General features: G+C 45.8%; 2 protein-coding genes across 3 annotated transcripts; one reads left to right on the forward strand and one right to left on the reverse strand.

The window, feature by feature from the left end:
* Positions 1 to 5,908: 5,908 nt before the first annotated feature.
* Positions 5,909 to 7,309, reverse strand: LOC110288579 (major allergen I polypeptide chain 1). The gene is made up of 3 exons (XM_021154892.2): positions 7,162 to 7,309; positions 6,853 to 7,040; positions 5,909 to 6,067 (listed from the first exon to the last, which is right to left on the reverse strand). The coding sequence occupies exons 1-3, from the start codon at positions 7,220 to 7,222 to the stop codon at positions 6,038 to 6,040; spliced, it is 279 nt and encodes a 92-aa protein (XP_021010551.1). The 5' UTR covers positions 7,223 to 7,309; the 3' UTR covers positions 5,909 to 6,037.
* Positions 7,310 to 13,196: 5,887 nt separating this feature from the next.
* LOC110288578 (secretoglobin family 2B member 20-like) lies at positions 13,197 to 15,214 on the forward strand. 2 transcript variants are annotated; one of them, XM_021154891.1, is made up of 3 exons: positions 13,197 to 13,330; positions 13,780 to 13,961; positions 14,706 to 15,214. In XM_021154891.1, exons 1-3 carry the CDS (start codon positions 13,270 to 13,272, stop codon positions 14,709 to 14,711), a joined length of 249 nt encoding a protein of 82 aa, XP_021010550.1. In that variant the 5' UTR covers positions 13,197 to 13,269; the 3' UTR covers positions 14,712 to 15,214. The 2 variants fall into 2 exon arrangements, with proteins under 2 accessions (XP_021010550.1, XP_021010549.1); XM_021154890.1 differs by having other exon boundaries at positions 13,270 to 13,330; positions 14,953 to 15,039.
* The last annotated feature ends 1,053 nt before the right edge of the window (positions 15,215 to 16,267 follow it).

Consider the following 16,267-nt stretch of genomic DNA (forward strand, 5'->3'; position numbering starts at 1 on the left):
ATCCTCCTACTTCTTCTAGGATTAAAATATGTGCCCCCTACACATTGTATAAAAATATTTATTAATTTTATTTTATGTATATAGCTATCTTTTGCCTGCACGTGTGCCTGTAAGTTACATTCATGCATGAATCCCATGGAGGTCAGAATAGGGTGTCAGGTCCCCAGGAACTGCATTAGATACTCCTGGGTGCTGGGAATCAATCCTGTGTCTTCTGAGAGAGCAGAAAGTGCTCTGAACCACAGAGACAACATTCCAGACCTCTAGAGACTTTTTCATTTGCACAGTGGAAGTTTTAGATTCTTGAAAATTCCTCATTGCCTCCTCCATGCCTGATGGCTGGACTTCAGGTGTCACCTTGACTAGATTTAGAGACACTTAGGAGGATGCACAATTCTGAATGCATCTGCAAAGACATTTTCCAAGAGGATTAGCTGAGGCAGAGAAGGCCCATTGTAGAGTAGGAGACACCATCCTGTGGGCTAGGAGCTTGAAGGGGAAAAGACCGAGACCCAGAAAGTACCAACATGCCCTTTTTTTCTGCTCCCTGATCTACCATCACCCCAACTGCCATCCCACTATGCCATCCCTTGCTATGTTGGACTGACACTTCTGGAGGCTGAGGCCAGATGAGCCTTTTCCCTCTAGGTGGTCTCTGTCAGGTATTTGATACACAGTGATCTCACTCACAGGAGCTGAAGAAGCCAAGTCTCCAGCTGATCCATTGCACTTAGCCCGATGCCCTGTGAGTGGCAAACAATGCTTCTTTCTCCATTTAAAAAATTCATTCATATTCAGTTTTTTGTCTTTGTTTTACTTTATGTATGTGTGTGACCAGCATGCCTGTGATCTGCCTTGTGGGTGCTGGTAACAGAAACTCTGTCTTCTGCAAGATCGTTGGGTTAATTTATTGCTATATTTTTGTGCCTATAAACAGTTTTGCTATGAACATGGATATGCAAACTGTCTCTATGAGACCTCACTTATCTATCTATCTATCTATCTATCTATCTATCTATCTATCTATCTATCTATCTACTTATTGAGTCAGAAATGTCAGTGTGTAGTTGGTGTGTGACAAAACCTTTTCTGGGGAGAAGCAGCAGTGCCAAGCCTCAGTTGCTCTACATGACCCCTTCATGCTTTAAAAACCAGTACCACCTGGGTGACTCTTACACATTTCCAAGTCCTGCTGCTGCACGAGGTACAACTTTGGCTTTCTCTGGAACATGGCCTCTCTGTGCTTTCAGAAAACACTTCCCTGAAGATGTCATCTCAATGATGCTGGTCTCTTGTTAGTCACAGCTATTTTCTTAGCTCTAGCTAACTAGCAATCAATAGTCCCAGTAATGCAAACTTTTCACTTTAGTAGTTCTGGTATCTTGTTAATCACAGCTTATTCTTCAGCCCCAGCTAACCAGAACCACAGAATCTTCACAATCAAAATAGCCATAGCCCTGAAAAGAGTCTTTAATCTTCCCTCTGAAATTATACAAGCCAGGCCTCCATCTTCTGAACTGTTCCTAACATTATCTTCCAAGATCCTACACAACATCCCACAAAGCTCTTAACACCAAATGGATCTTCTAGCCTAATGTTCCAATGTCCTTCCACAGTCCTCCCCTAAACATGGTCAGGTTTTCACAGGAATACTGCACTATGCTGGTACCAATTTTTCTTTGTCGGGGTTTCTATTCCTGCACAATCATCACAACCAAGAAGCAAATTGGGGAGGAAAGGGTTTATTCAGCTTACATTTTAATACAGCTGTTCATCACGAAAGTAAGTCAGGACTGAAACTCAAGCAGGTCAGAAAGCAGGAGCTGATGTAGAAGCCATGGAGGGATGGTCTTCACTGTCTTGCTTCTCCTGGCTTGCTCAGCCTGCTCTCTTATAGAACCAAGACTACCAGCTCAGAGATGGCACCACCCACAAGGGGACCTCCCGGCTTGATCACTAATTGAGAAAATGCCTTACAGCTGGATCTCATGGAGGCATTTCCCAAGTGAAGCTACTTTCTCTGTGATAACTCCATCCTGATTCAAGCTGACACAAAACTATCCAGTATACCCACCAAGCAATCTCACTGGCTGTTAGGTGGCACTATGCCTGGGTGGAAGTAAACAAGGATTTATTCACCACAGATAGAATTCCATGGCAAAAGTATGGATACCACAGAAGTCCAATTGGTGACCCCGTGAGTTCTGGGGTTACTCACAGGAATAAGTGAGAGGGTTTACTGACAGGAGCAGAGATAAGTCAAAGACAGGTGCAACACTAACACTTACCCCAGCATGGGTGACAGCTCACAAAGCTGGGAGCCTGGAGCACACCACATAGCCTGCATGGAGCTCCGTGTGTTGGCTTGGATGTCAGAGAGAGAAAGCTCTGGAAGGTCATATAATCCTGATTCCTTCTGACTCCAGGTGGGTGGTTCTGACTCTAAAAGCCTATGAAAGCAACCAAGAAGTGGAAGGGACAGTAGCTTATGTCACTCTGTCTCTCTGGAGCATGTCCCCAAAGAACTGAGTAGAAGGGGAGCACCTGTGCTCTAGCGGGCATAAACTGTCACTCATATCCTGCTCAGACTTTGAGCTCTCACATATGACACCTGCAGGCTCATGGTGGGCTATGAAACTCTCTGCTTATGACCAGGCCTACCAAATCCATCTGGCACCAATCTCCCAGGAAGCTCAGAAGTCTTAGTTTTAGTAGTGCTTTGATTAAGTCCAGAGCTTGCACAAGCTGTGTGCTGAGCAGTGCACCAGATGGAGAACCTCTGCTTTTTTGTTTGTTAGTTTTTGTTTTTGTTCTTTTTTTGTCTTTTGTTTTAAATCTGTAGTCAGAAGCATGGTAGAATAGCTTCCTGTCACCCACATGTGTTATGTCACAGCATCTTCATAGTCCCTAGACCACCCTTAGCTTCCAGTAGTCAGGAGGACACTTCACAAGCAAGCACTGTTTAGACACTGGTGATTTGGAAGCCTAAAGGGGGCAGTGGAAAGAAGGGGTAGAGAGTATAGCCCACATATGGCCAGAGTTCCTCCTATGCTCTGGGCAGGCAAAAGTTTGAGGGCTGCGAGACACTTTCTACTCAGCGCTGGGTGGGCATCTAAGCCACTGACCCCACTCAATGGTGGTGGACAAGGGGCAGCTCCTGACCTGGGACCCTGACGCGACACCCTGTAGCCCATGGGTTATGGGACAGTGGACTGAGGGAGAGAGATTCTCACACAGGCAAGAGTCTGTGCAGCAGGCCTTGATTAAGAGCTTTATTATAGAAAGGCATGGAGAAAGAGAAAAGGTAAAAGAGAGAGACCAGCCATGGCCAAGAGGAAAGAAGGGGGAAAGAGAAAGAGAGAAGAAAGGCTAGAGTGTAGGAGGGAGAGAGCTGAAGAGATCTAGAGGAAAAAGGAAAGGAGAGAGGAAAGGAGAGAGGAGAGTAAGGGGAGTAAGGGGAGTAAGAGCAAGAGGAGTAAGAGAGTGAGGTGGGTCAAGCAGCCCCTCTTATTGTGTGCTGTAATCTTTACTGTTTCTAGGTAACTGGGGAGGAGTCTAGCCTGAAGGTCAGGAGCTTGGGACATCACCTACATTTCTACTAACCATGCTTCCCTTGTGGGGGCTTAGGGTCGGTAACTTCGACAGGAGCCAGAGTTACAGGAGACATGAGAGAACTCCTTCTGTTCCATGTAGGTGCATTATTACCACCAGGTCCCGGGGTTCACCATGTAGCCTCAACTGGAAACAAGGCTCTCTGTGCATAGCCCAATGCCACACACATTGCTACGCACACTCCAGTGAAGTTTGCTTGGCAGGCAAAGAGGCCTGGAAGCACTCATGAGGCAAAGAGTTTCTCGGAAACTCACCTCCTAGAGGTTTGGCGTTCTCATTAGCCCGTATACTCATACCCTATCCCTGAGTTAGTCTGGTGTATGGATCCATGTGTTCTCTTTTAGCATTATTTTATTATAAGTGCCTGTTAAGATTGAATTCTGATACAGTTAAGCCTCCCACTAGTGTTCCAATGTTCCAGAAGCCAACGACCTTGGAATCTGGTAGGAATGCAGTAAGGAAGTTACCTATTCAGTAACTAATTAAGCATTACAAAAGACAGAGCCAGCAGCTCAGGGCTGGTCTGCAGAGTATTTACTAAGGACAGTAGCCAATCTCACACAAACAAGGAAATACCATGAAAGAGCCAGGGAATCCCACTGAGATAGAAATCTTCAGTACAGGCTACATTGCATATTAGAAGAAAGTTGGTGAATTCTTCTGACAAATGGAGATTCTCCACAGATACTTAAAAGTTACACTCATACTAGAAATTATCAGGGCCCAGGAAATAGGGGAGTCTTGGTATTGCAGTATTCATGAGAAGGTCTCCTAAAGTAGAACCCCTGGTGGTGGGCTTAACAATAGACTAGCTTTACACCTGGCTCCCTTCTTAGTGGCAGCAGCCTGGTCCCCCGCCTTCTTTTGATGTATACATTGCTTTTGTATTGTGTCACTGTAACTTGGTAGATTGTATCTCTTCTGGTTTCTTGGTATTCTGCTGTATAAAATTTTGATGCTTGACCTGACAAAATACATTCAGATTTTATACAATCTCCTTTGTGTATCTGTCTGTCATTTCTGCTCATGTGCACCCAGAGACCTGTCCATGCAGACAAAGGAACCCAGAGGGTCTGGGGCAATGTGTAGCTCCCAGAAGGCAGGAGGCTTCCTTAAGAACCAAGTTCTGGTTAGACACTGGCAGAACTGTGAGTTGTAGGCCTGCGTCACAGGCATCAGGCTCAGTCTGTGCAAGATGCCCTCCTAATGTGCTGTTTGGTTTAAATCTGGTTCCTTGTGTTCTCTAAGAGGTCCTGCACTGGAAACTTAGTTCCCATCATAGGGTCTCAAGATATGATGTGATGGAGAAGCATGAGACAAGTGGAAATGTGATTAGGACTCTGGAGTGTGGCCATGGGAAGGGACACATGCTATAGACTAGGTGAATGCTGGAGACAACCACAAACTGACTTAGCCATGTGATTAATTCTATTTTCTGAGTATTTGCTGGTGACCAGGTCCTCCATAAAGGCTAAAAAACTGAGGCTGCAGGACTGTGGACCTGAAGCCTTCAAAATGATTAGTTTCTTATATATATATATATATATATATATATATATTCTTCTGGGTATGCCTGGTTGTGTGAGCCTGGGACCCATGGGAGGACATGGCTCATTGGCGGATCTGAAGCACATGGCTTTAGGATTGTCCACAGGGCAACTATTTGGAGACTGGTGTGGGAAAGGACTTCCTGCCATGTCCATGGAGCAGAGCCACATGACAGGTTCTAAAGCTGTAGGACCCTGGGTCCCCACTCGGTGTAACACCCAAAGGGGAAGTAACTGGATTCAGAACTGGGTAGTTGACATTAGGATAAACTGAGTTCTGGTTTTGGCCAGGTCACACACTGATTTCCAGGCAGAATTTCTGTTCACTGTAATGGGCAGGAAGTCTTAGAGATTGGTAAGTTTTTTCTTTTTGTTTTCTAAATGGGATACACTGTGACTCACACACAATGCACAACTGGTTCATGCCCCCAACACAGGGGAGCAGGGACAGATTTTGCTATTTAAAGCCTGTGTGGTCCTCAACAGACCCTTGGTATTCCTAGTCCTACTCAGTTCCTCGTTCCTGGGGAGTTCAGTCTGGAAGGGTATGTATGTGCCGTGTGGACCTTGTCCCATGAGGGTGACAGATACTCTGGTGTAGTGACTATGGTCTCTTAGCATTCTCTAATGAATTCTGCAGGACATTTGGGTGCACCACAATTGATTGGTGGCACTTCAAAGTCCCACTGGTTGTCCCTGCAGTATCCTTTACCCCAATCATCCCCAACCTTGAATCCAAAAATCCAGGCTTCCCTGTGAATTGCAAGGCTTTTATTGTTGGATCCCTGTTCTTAGACACCTGGGAGGAAGGGGTAGGGCTTGCTGCATCTATGTTGGTGAGCAGGCAAGTGGCTTCCTTGAGAGCAAGGATGTACCCGTCAACATGTCCGGCTGGCTGTTATTTTATTCTGCAAAGAGAAAGCCAAGCAAGGCGTCAGAGGTAAAGACAACTTCTTGCCCCACTGACTACATACAGATACACGTCTTGGGAGGAACTGCATCCTGTTTGCAGTAGCTTTTGAATTCGATTAGGGCTAAGGAGCCTTGTCTCCCACCTGTTGAGACAAGCTCTGCAAAGAGCCTCCAATCCAGGCAGATGGGAGAAGCAACCTTGTGGGTCACCGTAGGTACAAGTGAGATAGAATGGAGAGGAGCTGACAGGGTTCCATGTGATCCTGTGGGCAACTGGGACCCCTTAAGGGCACTGACTCTTGTCACATGATGATGACCCTCAGATATCTGCAGCTGACACAATAACTTATTCAACCAGTTCTAGGGACAAGAATGGGTTCGATTTAATTCTACCCTTGAATGTCCCAGGCCTGGAGACCACACAGTGACCTTGGAAGTGCATAGAACAGGAAAACAGATGAGTGTTTTGGGGCTGGAGTGGTAGGCTTGAAAAGTTAGGATAAAAGACCCAGGTCGGAGAATGGTGCCAGGCCACAAGCTTGTGCAACTAGACTTGGGAGGCTGTGTCAGGAAGGTTGATAGAGGCCAAACTTGTGCAGAGATCTAGCGTGGCTTGGCTGAGTTGAGCAGCCAGGCCAAGCTCAGGAAGCCTGAGAGTCCCTTCCTTCCCCATCCTCCTGAAATCCTCAATCAGGTCTGTCACTGTTCTGGATTCACAGAGAAGACCTCAAGTGGGGGAGAAATATAAGTACTGCCCTTAGCAAGACACATAGAGACTCACAATGAGATTGGTTGCCTGTTCCTTGTCTTCCTCGGTCAAGGTCCTATCAGAACACTTCTTGATATTTTCAGCATTTTCCAGTACGAAACGGTTGTTATTGTATTGTTTCAGGTACTCAACGTACTCTTCAGTGGTCCCATAAAAAAATAAATCAACTTTTTTCTGTATAGCTGGGCAAAGGCCACAATCTGTAACACAAAGACAAGGTGACCACCTCCCCTTGAAAGACAGGCATCAGCACACCCCAGGGGATAGATGGTGTGAGAGTCTGGAGAGCCCACATCCCTGACACCCACACACAATACCCACCGCCCTCTGAAGTCAGGAGCAGGGCAGCCCCGAGTAGCAAGAGAGCACCAGCGACCTTCATGGTAATGGCGGCACATGCTCCTACTCAGCTTGGTCCCCTTTTATAACTGCCGGGGCCTGCAGAGTGGGCAGGGAGGGACCCATGTCTGAGTCCTTCCAGGCCACTCCCAGGATATGTCTTGGAACTTCCTGGGGCTGTGAGTTTGTGGCATGGGGAGGAGTGTATTTTGGCAATACAATAAGATCCTGGTCAACAACCTGGCTCTGCCTGGTCCCATTAGCAGTGATCTTCTTAAGGTCACATGTCATGTAAAGGCCAAAGGAAGGTATGACTAGGGAAAAGGTCAAATGGTCTCTCAATCAGACCACCAGTAGTGAGGCCCATGTTACCCTGTTACACTGGGGACCTCACTGTCAGTGTCTAGACATGGCAGACCTCAGACCACTGGCCATGTGACCCCTGCCCTGTCTTTGTGCTGCCCCTATCTTCCATTTCCTTCCTGTCTTCCCTTGAACCAGTCTCATCAACCCAAACGTTTCCTGCTATTGTAGGCAATCTTCAACTTGACCTTTTTGCTGTTGTTCAGTGGTTTTTTGAGATAGGGTCTGTCTACATAGCCCAGGCTGTCCTGGAACTATGTAGATCTGGTTAGCCTTGACCTCACAGAGGTCTTTGTGCATCTCTCCCATGTGAATGCTGAAATCAAAGGCAAGTTCTGGCACATCTGCTTAAACTTGACCTCTTCAACCCCTGGTTAAGGTTTATGTTTGGTGTTTTTGGGGTTTCTTTCTGTTCTTTTAAGATGTATTTATTATGTATGTATGTATGTATGTATGTATGTATGTATTTATTTGTTTATTCATTTATTCACTCATTCATTATGTAAGTGAATACACTGTAGCTGTACAGATGGTTATGAGCCTTCAAGTTATTGTTGGGAATTTAATTTTTAGGACTTCTTGCTCTGGTCAACTCTGCTCGCTCAGTTCCTGCTCTCTTTGGCCTCAAGATTTATTTATTATTCTACACAAGTACACTGTAGCTGTCTTCAGATGTGCCAAAAAAGGGTTTCAGATCTCATTACATGCAGTTGTGAGCCACCATGTGCTTGCTGGGATTTGAACTCAGGACCTTCGGAAGGGCAGTCTTTGCTCCTACCGACGGAGCCATATCTCAAGGCCTCTTTTTTTTCCTTTTTCTTTTTTTGAGACAGGATTAATCTTGAGCCCATAACCCTCCTGAGAAATGTGTGTGTGTGTGTGTGTGTGTTTGTGTGTGTATGTATAGTGAATCCAGCTTTCCTTGTAGATGGCGGTAAACATTGTCAAAATCTGTTAGCTACTGTGATTCACACCTTTGCTTCCAGCTCACAGGAGGCAGAGGCAGGCTGATCTCTGTGAGTTAGAGGTCATCCTGGTCTACACAGAGAGTTCCAGGCCAGCCAGAATTACACATAGAGATCCTGTTAATAACCATCATTAGTATGTTCATTAAGTTCACACTGCAAGTGCCTCATGGTCATTGCCTCATAACTAAACAAGGATATTTCAGTTTGGAGCGACCTGGCCCCCTAACTGGCCACTGCCAGTCTATGTTACTGCTCTAGCTACTCTGACTATTGGTCAAAAAGCCAGCATGATGCCCATTTTGAATATCCTACATCCCTCTGGAAAAACTAGAGTCCAATCTCAGCTGGTTTCTCCAGCTCCTGAAGGTTCAGCATCAGTCCATCTGTGCCAGTGTGTCTAGAGGAGTTTTGCTACCACAGAATTCCATCTTTACCTGGGCCAGAGTGGAAGCACCTCTAGCAAAGGGATTGTTGTGAGGAATGCTAAGGCGCAAGACTGTGGTAGGCTCCATGCCCCTCCCATCTATGTAGGCAGACTGCTTAGGCCCATTCACTCAGCCAGGAGACACACTCAAGATGATTCCTTTGGTATTGCCATTTTGGCATCATGAAAGGCTTCTGTTGAGCAGTCTTTTTCTAGTCCTGCCATCAGGAGTATAGACTAAACAGACTGCAGTGGAGGAGGCAGCAGACAGCAAAGGCTGAGGCAGGGGTGTGAGGCTGAGTGGTTAGCAGGCTTAGCTGTGCAACAGGCCCAGCCCTTCCAGGCTGCTTCCATTTGGTAGCTGAAACATTTGACAGGGCTGCAGGGCAGGAGACTGAAGGGTCATGGAATGAAGAGTGGATAGAGGACAGACTCTGAGGAAGGATAAAAGGGATCCAGAGGACAGAAACTTTAGACCTTGTTTGCCAGAAGAAGTCTAGGGAGCTGTGTATTCTTTGGAGAATCCACCAGGCTCTAGAGGCATCCACTGTTGAGTGCCCAGGAGGCCTGGTTTCCTGTCCATGCTGTGGAGGAGGCTTCATCACACTAGGCCTCTGGGTTCCATGCAAGTTTGAGGACTGCTCACCAAAGGGCATCCCTTCTGCCTCTACCACCTGCCAGCTGTTGGGGTTGGACCCTTGCTGTTGTGTATTCAAATGCTAAGTACTCCACCCCTTGATTTGGACTCACCCCACCCCCCAATTCTTTGGTAATCTGGTAAGCAAATTCTCACATATACCAAATGTCTTTCCCATATCCATTGCCTAGTCTTAGAACTTTGTCATAGTAACACAACACAGATTACAACCCTGCAGTATGCATGTATCCTTTGTGTATAAGAACACACCTGACCTCCACCATAGCAAAGGGTATATGGCCAACTTCCTCTTCCCTAGCTCCTTTTTCCTTGGCTGCATTTCTCTCCTGTTTAGATGTCTGAAGGCTCCAGAGAGCAAGGCTTTCCTCTCTCCCAGTGTCAACACACATAGGAAGTCTTTACAAATGATGGTTAGATTGGCTGAAGGGCTATCTCACTTCTTTCAAGTCTATAAACAAGACCCTTGTTAAAATGTGCAACACTATTTTCTCATTTAACTCAGGCTTGGGCTCAGACACCCCAGCCCCTTATGCCTCTGTTATATAAGTGTTTGTGTTTATGAAATTTGGCTCATATAAAAATAAAGATTGTACGTGTCTTGATAAGTCAGAATTAAGTAGTTTGTTCTAAAGGTACTTGACTGTCTCTTTCTGTATATCAGTTGGTGACAGAATGAAGTTTGCTGAAGACTTACTGGTTAGCTGAGCCAAACAGGATTCACATCCGGTAACTGTTTTGAAAATTAGGTGCCAAGTACTCAGATCTACTTGTAAGCTGTCTGCTGAGTCCACTGGTCTTTGTTATTATGACCTTGCATGTCCAAAGAGCTGCAGAGCCCTGTAGGATGGTTCCACCGGGGTCTTTTCTCTTCTGTACAGGGTTGGGAATGGAGATAAGGGCATAGCCTGGCTAAGCAAGTGTCTACTGCCAGGTAACACTACTCTGCTTTTGTTTATGGTGTCTTCTCACAGCAGCAGTAATCTTAACTAAGACTCATGGCAAACATGTGTAGGCACAAGGTTGCCAAGGAAAGACATTGAGGTGCATTCAGTTGTTCTCCACCATGTAGATATTATGTGTATGCATTTTATATACAAATATATATATATATATATATATATATATATATATATATATATATATATATATATATATATATATATATATACATACACATATAAGTATATATGGGTATATGTCTGTGATTTTTTTGACATTTTATTTATTTTTCTTTTATGTGTATGGGGATTGTGTCTGCATGAGTGTCTTATGCAGTCATGTATGCATTCCCTGTGGAGGTCAAGGAGAGCACTGGATCCTCTGGAACTGGAGTTACAGATGGTTGTTAGCTGCCATGTGGGTGTTGGGAAGTGAATCTGGGTCCTCTTTACATCTGAGACCACCTTATAATTTTGAGACAAGGCCTCTTATTATAGCTTGCTAATTTTGCTAGATGGGTTGGTCAGTAGGCCACAAGTGGACTTTCTGGTGCTGAGGTTACCAGGGTGCACTTTTTGCCATGCTGTCCTCACAGGTTCTAAGGGTGAAACTCAAGGTTTCAAGTGTTTGCAGCAAGTGCTTTCCAACTGAGCCACCATGTAGAACATTACAACTTGTAATTCAACCCACTGTAAGGGAGGTCAACTCCCAGGAGAAGCATCTACAGATTCTCAGGAATTCTTCTGTGAGATGTAAGAACTCCGACTTTCATCCATACTCAATAATATACCATGTAACCATTCACATCAACATGCGTTTATAGGTTATTTCCCAATTGTAGTACAATCCTGTATCGTGTTATTCAGGTTGTTGTTCAAATTGTTTGATATTCATTCATTAGGAACTTGTTTGGTCTTCCTCATGCCAATTTCAACAGATGTTTGCCTGTGTATTCATGTGTTCCTGTGCTTGTGTTTGTGTGCCTATGTATGGGCAGAGGTGCCAAGATGTGTGTGTGTGTGTGTGTGTGTGTGTGTGTGTGTGCATGTGAAGGTCAGACAACAATTTGGAGGAGTTAATTCTCTCCTTCTACCAGGTGGGTTCTGGGATTTGAACTCAGATCTTCACCTTCAATCACTCCCCCTTTAATCACTGAGCTATCTCAACAGCCTTTCACCTTACTTTTTGAAACCAGGTCTCTTATTGAACCTGGAGCTCACATGAGATTAGACGTGCATACCACCACTCCCATGAGTCCTGGGGATCTGAACCCAGGCCTTTACACTTGCATAATAAGCACTTTGCACATTTATCCATCTTTTTGGTTGCCCCTGTTTATGTGTGTGGTGCTGTGGAATGACCCAAGGGCTTTGTACATGCTAAAAACAATACTCTAGCACTGTCTTAGAGAACTAGTGACAAAATGCCAGGAGAGAAGCACCATTCTGCTCCCAGTTTGAAGAGACCCAGTCCATCATGGTGAGCTAGACACAGTGAAGGAACTTGGGTGGTTTGTCACATCTACAATCAGGAGGCACAAATGTTTGTGCTCAGTTTGTTTTTCCCTTTCCACGTTGTCCATGACCAGAGTCCACGCTGCCATAAGAAAGTCACTCTATTCACATAAATTGACCAAGTATAAAAATTTCCTCACAGAGCCTTGTTTTTATGGCAACTCTCAACCCAGTCAGGATGATCATGGATTATCATCAACAATAACCATCACACACCTCAAGCAGGCTGAGCTTGAATTTAAGAGCTTCCTGTCTCAAGAAATGAATATAACACACCCAGAGGACAATCTCATTGGTGCTGAAAGTATCTTCCTTAGGGTAAGTAGGTTGATCTGAACATGAGACAGCTTATACACAGAACACTTCCTGTGGCCCTTAGAACCGTGTAGTTTACAGCCAGGCAGTCCACAGTAGTCTGTGGGGTTGTGGACCACTGAGAGTCCATGTACTGGGATGAAGCACAATACATCTCCCTGCTCTCACCACATGGATTCTTTGAGACATGGTTCCTGACAGAGCTAAGAGGGGACAAGGTGAGGAGGACAACAGGAATGAGCTACTGTGGAGTGAAGCAGACTTTTTGGTAGAAAATCACCACTAGACCCTGAGGATACCCACATGGCCCAACATCTGGGAACTATCCTGGCTGAGAGTCACTGAGACCTAGATGTTCCTTTCATGTCCTCACTGATCCAGTTCAAAGGCCTCAACAGCTAAGATGTTTAAGCAGCCCCACAAGAACCTAGACATACACACTTCTGCTTAGGCCTTGACCTCAGGCACATCCAGTGTTTTGGATTGTTGGCTCCCCACAGAGACAGAAACCCTCCTTCTCCCCTGTACCTTCCTGTCCAAACTTGCAGAGGACATGCTTTAGCCAGGAGAGGTGAGGAGTGTGACCAGGAAGCAGAGTTGACAGGTGGAACAGGACCACAGGGCATTTGGCTCAGCACTTGGGCTGCTTACAAAGGTCAGCTCTAACCCCTCTTTGGCAAGGAACAAACAACTTTTCTCCAGAAACTGATGACATCAGGCTGTCTCAGCCTGTTTGTCAGAGCGTGAAGGGATCCCTTCTCCCTCCTGTATGCAAGGCAGGGCATTAACAGGTTCTAGATTCTTGCTCAAAGCTCCTGGAGGTTTGGGGGGGTGGAGTTTGCTGGGCTCAGGGTGATAATGGTTTATAAGGAAGAGGATTTGCTCTGAGAAGAGCATTTAGAATTCACCATGAAGGGGACACTTCTTCTGCTGGCCTTGCTGGTGATTGGAGAGTTGGGCTTCCAGACAAGTGAGAGTGTAACCCTTGCTTACCCCATCTCAGTCCCATGTAGATCTCTAAGTGGGGTCGTGAGACAGACGTAGGGGTCCATTGGAGGCCACTGGCAAGGAACTGCAGAAGAGGGTTGATGCTTTCTGCTCCAGGTTACAACAGTTGGGTCAGGTACTTTGGGGAGACAGGTGTGCTGGTGATGAGTCTCATGATGAAGGGCCCTTAGAATCACAGTTGAAGCAGAGGCAAGTGTGGGGCTTCCTGAAGTTCAGATATGCAGGTCTGTCCACTCGTGTGAAGTGTGTGTCTCATGGAAACTATGTTGTATCTGTGAGGCTAAAGCCTTTGGGAGGGTAGGACTATGGGAAAGGTCAGTTAAGGAATTTATGGATGTGTCAAGGAATCTTGAACCTCTGTTTCTGCCAGTCTGTGATATTTTAATGATGCTTTTCTTTCTGTGTTTGCAGCGGAAGCATGTGTTCCTTTTGTCGGAGCCTATGTTACAGTACTGGGTGGAAATAGGCTAACTCTGAATTCCTACCTTTCGTTGTTTCAAGCTACTGCAGCGCAAAGGGTGGTCTTTGAAAAAATGCAGGACTGCTTCAGTGAGGAACCAGCAACCACCCTATTGATGAATCCCCAAATGATGGTAACGTCCTCCCTAATCCCACTCGACCATGCAGCAAATGGTGGAAGGCTGTGTAGAAATGATCAATGCGACCATTAATACAATGTCAGGTGACATGTAATCGAGTAGTCAAACCCTTGCCCACCCTAGCACATGTCAAAGCAGCATGCCAGGTACACATCCAGCCAGTTCCATGCTTGTTCCTGCCATTCACTGCCACATGCTAGGTAAACATGGGATTCTCACCCATAATAGGAACAGGGGAGTCCTTGGTCTGGCCTCTGCACAGGTATGGTACCCACAGGTCTATAGTAAGATGCCTGAAACTTTTGTCTACTGGCTGGACAGTGACTTCTTTGGAACCTCCCTTGACTCTACTTCCCTGCCTCAGATCAGCCCCCCTTCCACTGGTATTATCTGAGGTACAGCCTGAACCTCCCTTAATGTTTGAAATGTCATGCCCACCCCAGGGAGTGCCTGCAGCTGTTCACCACAGCTGTCACCTGATGTCTCTTCTTTCAAGCACAACGGGGTTGCAGAGATGTATATTTTGAACACTGTAGCTCTCACTGTGTTTCCCAAAGTATTCTAGTTGAGTTTCAGGGCCTGCGAAAGCACAGTGCTATGCAAAACAGAATTTCTTCTAACAAACCCACATGGGGGATGTATTTTTAACATGGTCACACAGCCAATGTGCCTGGGGAGATGTCCTCAGGTATGGGAGATATCACCAAACTCATACTCAGCTAACTTGTCCCACTCTAGACCTAGCCCCCATCATGCCTTCCAGAACCTTCTCCCCATCTTCCCTGCCTGGCTATGGCAGCTTTCAAGCTGTGGATGGGCTCCAGTTCCCTTGAGGCAGAGTCTGTTGCTGGAGACCTGAATCACTGCATGGATTTTCTTTCCTGTGGATGAGGAGCAGTCTCTATGTGTGTGCTTGGGGAGCCTGCTGAGCTCCTGCACCTTGCCTGTAGCCAGCTCTCTCCCTGTCTGTCTCTCTGTTTTTCAGATAGCTCTATTCTTGAGCCCAGAATGCAAGGCATACTATACCGAAGATACTATAAACAAAATGATGGATATGTTTAAACTGAATTAAATTAATTAGAAGTTAATGGTTTATAGACAACCCATCTTTGCAACGCATTTGATACGAGTGCCATCTTGCTGACCTGTCCTCTTTCTATCCTGACGTTGGATTCCTGATACCTGTGCCCTCATCCTGCAGTCTCTTAGGCTGATTCTAATAAATGCCTGCAGCTCTGTTCTGTGCCCTGTGTCTATGTGCTGAATGGGAATCATATGAGGTCTTCAGATAATCTGGGGAACAGTGAGAGAAATGACTTGTGAGGTCACTGAGATAAGGGTGATGCCCCTGACTAGCCAGGTGATCTTGGGAGAGCCATTGCAGCCCTCCTTTTTTTGTTGTTGCTGGCCTGAAACTCACAGAGTTCCATGTGTCTCTTCCTCCTGAGTGCTGGGATTATAGGTGTGAGCCCCCACTCAATTTACAGCAGCTGTGTGAGATTGTGGAGACTGGGGTTGTCTTAGGGTAAATAGCATGTAAGCAGCCACAGGGTTCACCAGACTGGCAGGACAGAGAGGAGGTTCGGAGACACTCACCTCATGTGTTGCCTCTGGGCTTTCTCACAGGACTGTGGGTTCCTTGTGTCCAGTAATAACAGGGGAGTAACTCAGGGATGATGACTTGGGTGTGCTCCGATTCTCTTGGTTTACTAGTGACAGTTACTATTTGTCATAGCCTGGCCATTATAGCAGGTTCCAAGACAGCCAGGGGTACACACTGAGACCCTGCTTCAAAAACAAAACCAAGGGGCTCGAGATATGTCTCAGAGGTAAAGAGCACTGACTGTCCTTCCAGAGGTCCTAAGTGGAATTCCCAGCAACCACATGGTGGCTCAAAACCATCTGTGAACCTCTTCAGGTATGTCTGAAGACAGAAACAGTGTACTCATATTCATAAAATAAATAAATAATTCTCTAAAAGAAACCCAAAACTTAATAATAAATGAAACACTTCAATGGGGAAAGAGATAGGACTTGATGCCCAAGAAAAGTAAAAAGAGCTAAGGTCTGGAAAGAAGGTTCAATGGGTAGAGTGCTCCTGTGTGTTATTGGGGACCTGAGTTCTACTCCCAGAACCCATGGAAAGCCAGACTTGTTAGCATGTGTCTATTATTCTACTGATCCTGTTGAGAGATTGGAGGATACAGGTGAATGCCCAAAATTTTGTAGACTAGCTACCCTGGCATTCCACAATGTCAGACAGCCAGAAGCCTGTCCTAAACAGTGGCTGTGGATTTCCC

The sequence above is a fragment of the Mus caroli genome, unplaced genomic scaffold (assembly GCF_900094665.2).
Source record: "Mus caroli unplaced genomic scaffold, CAROLI_EIJ_v1.1 scaffold_17948_1, whole genome shotgun sequence".
Classification (NCBI taxonomy): domain Eukaryota; kingdom Metazoa; phylum Chordata; class Mammalia; order Rodentia; family Muridae; genus Mus; species Mus caroli.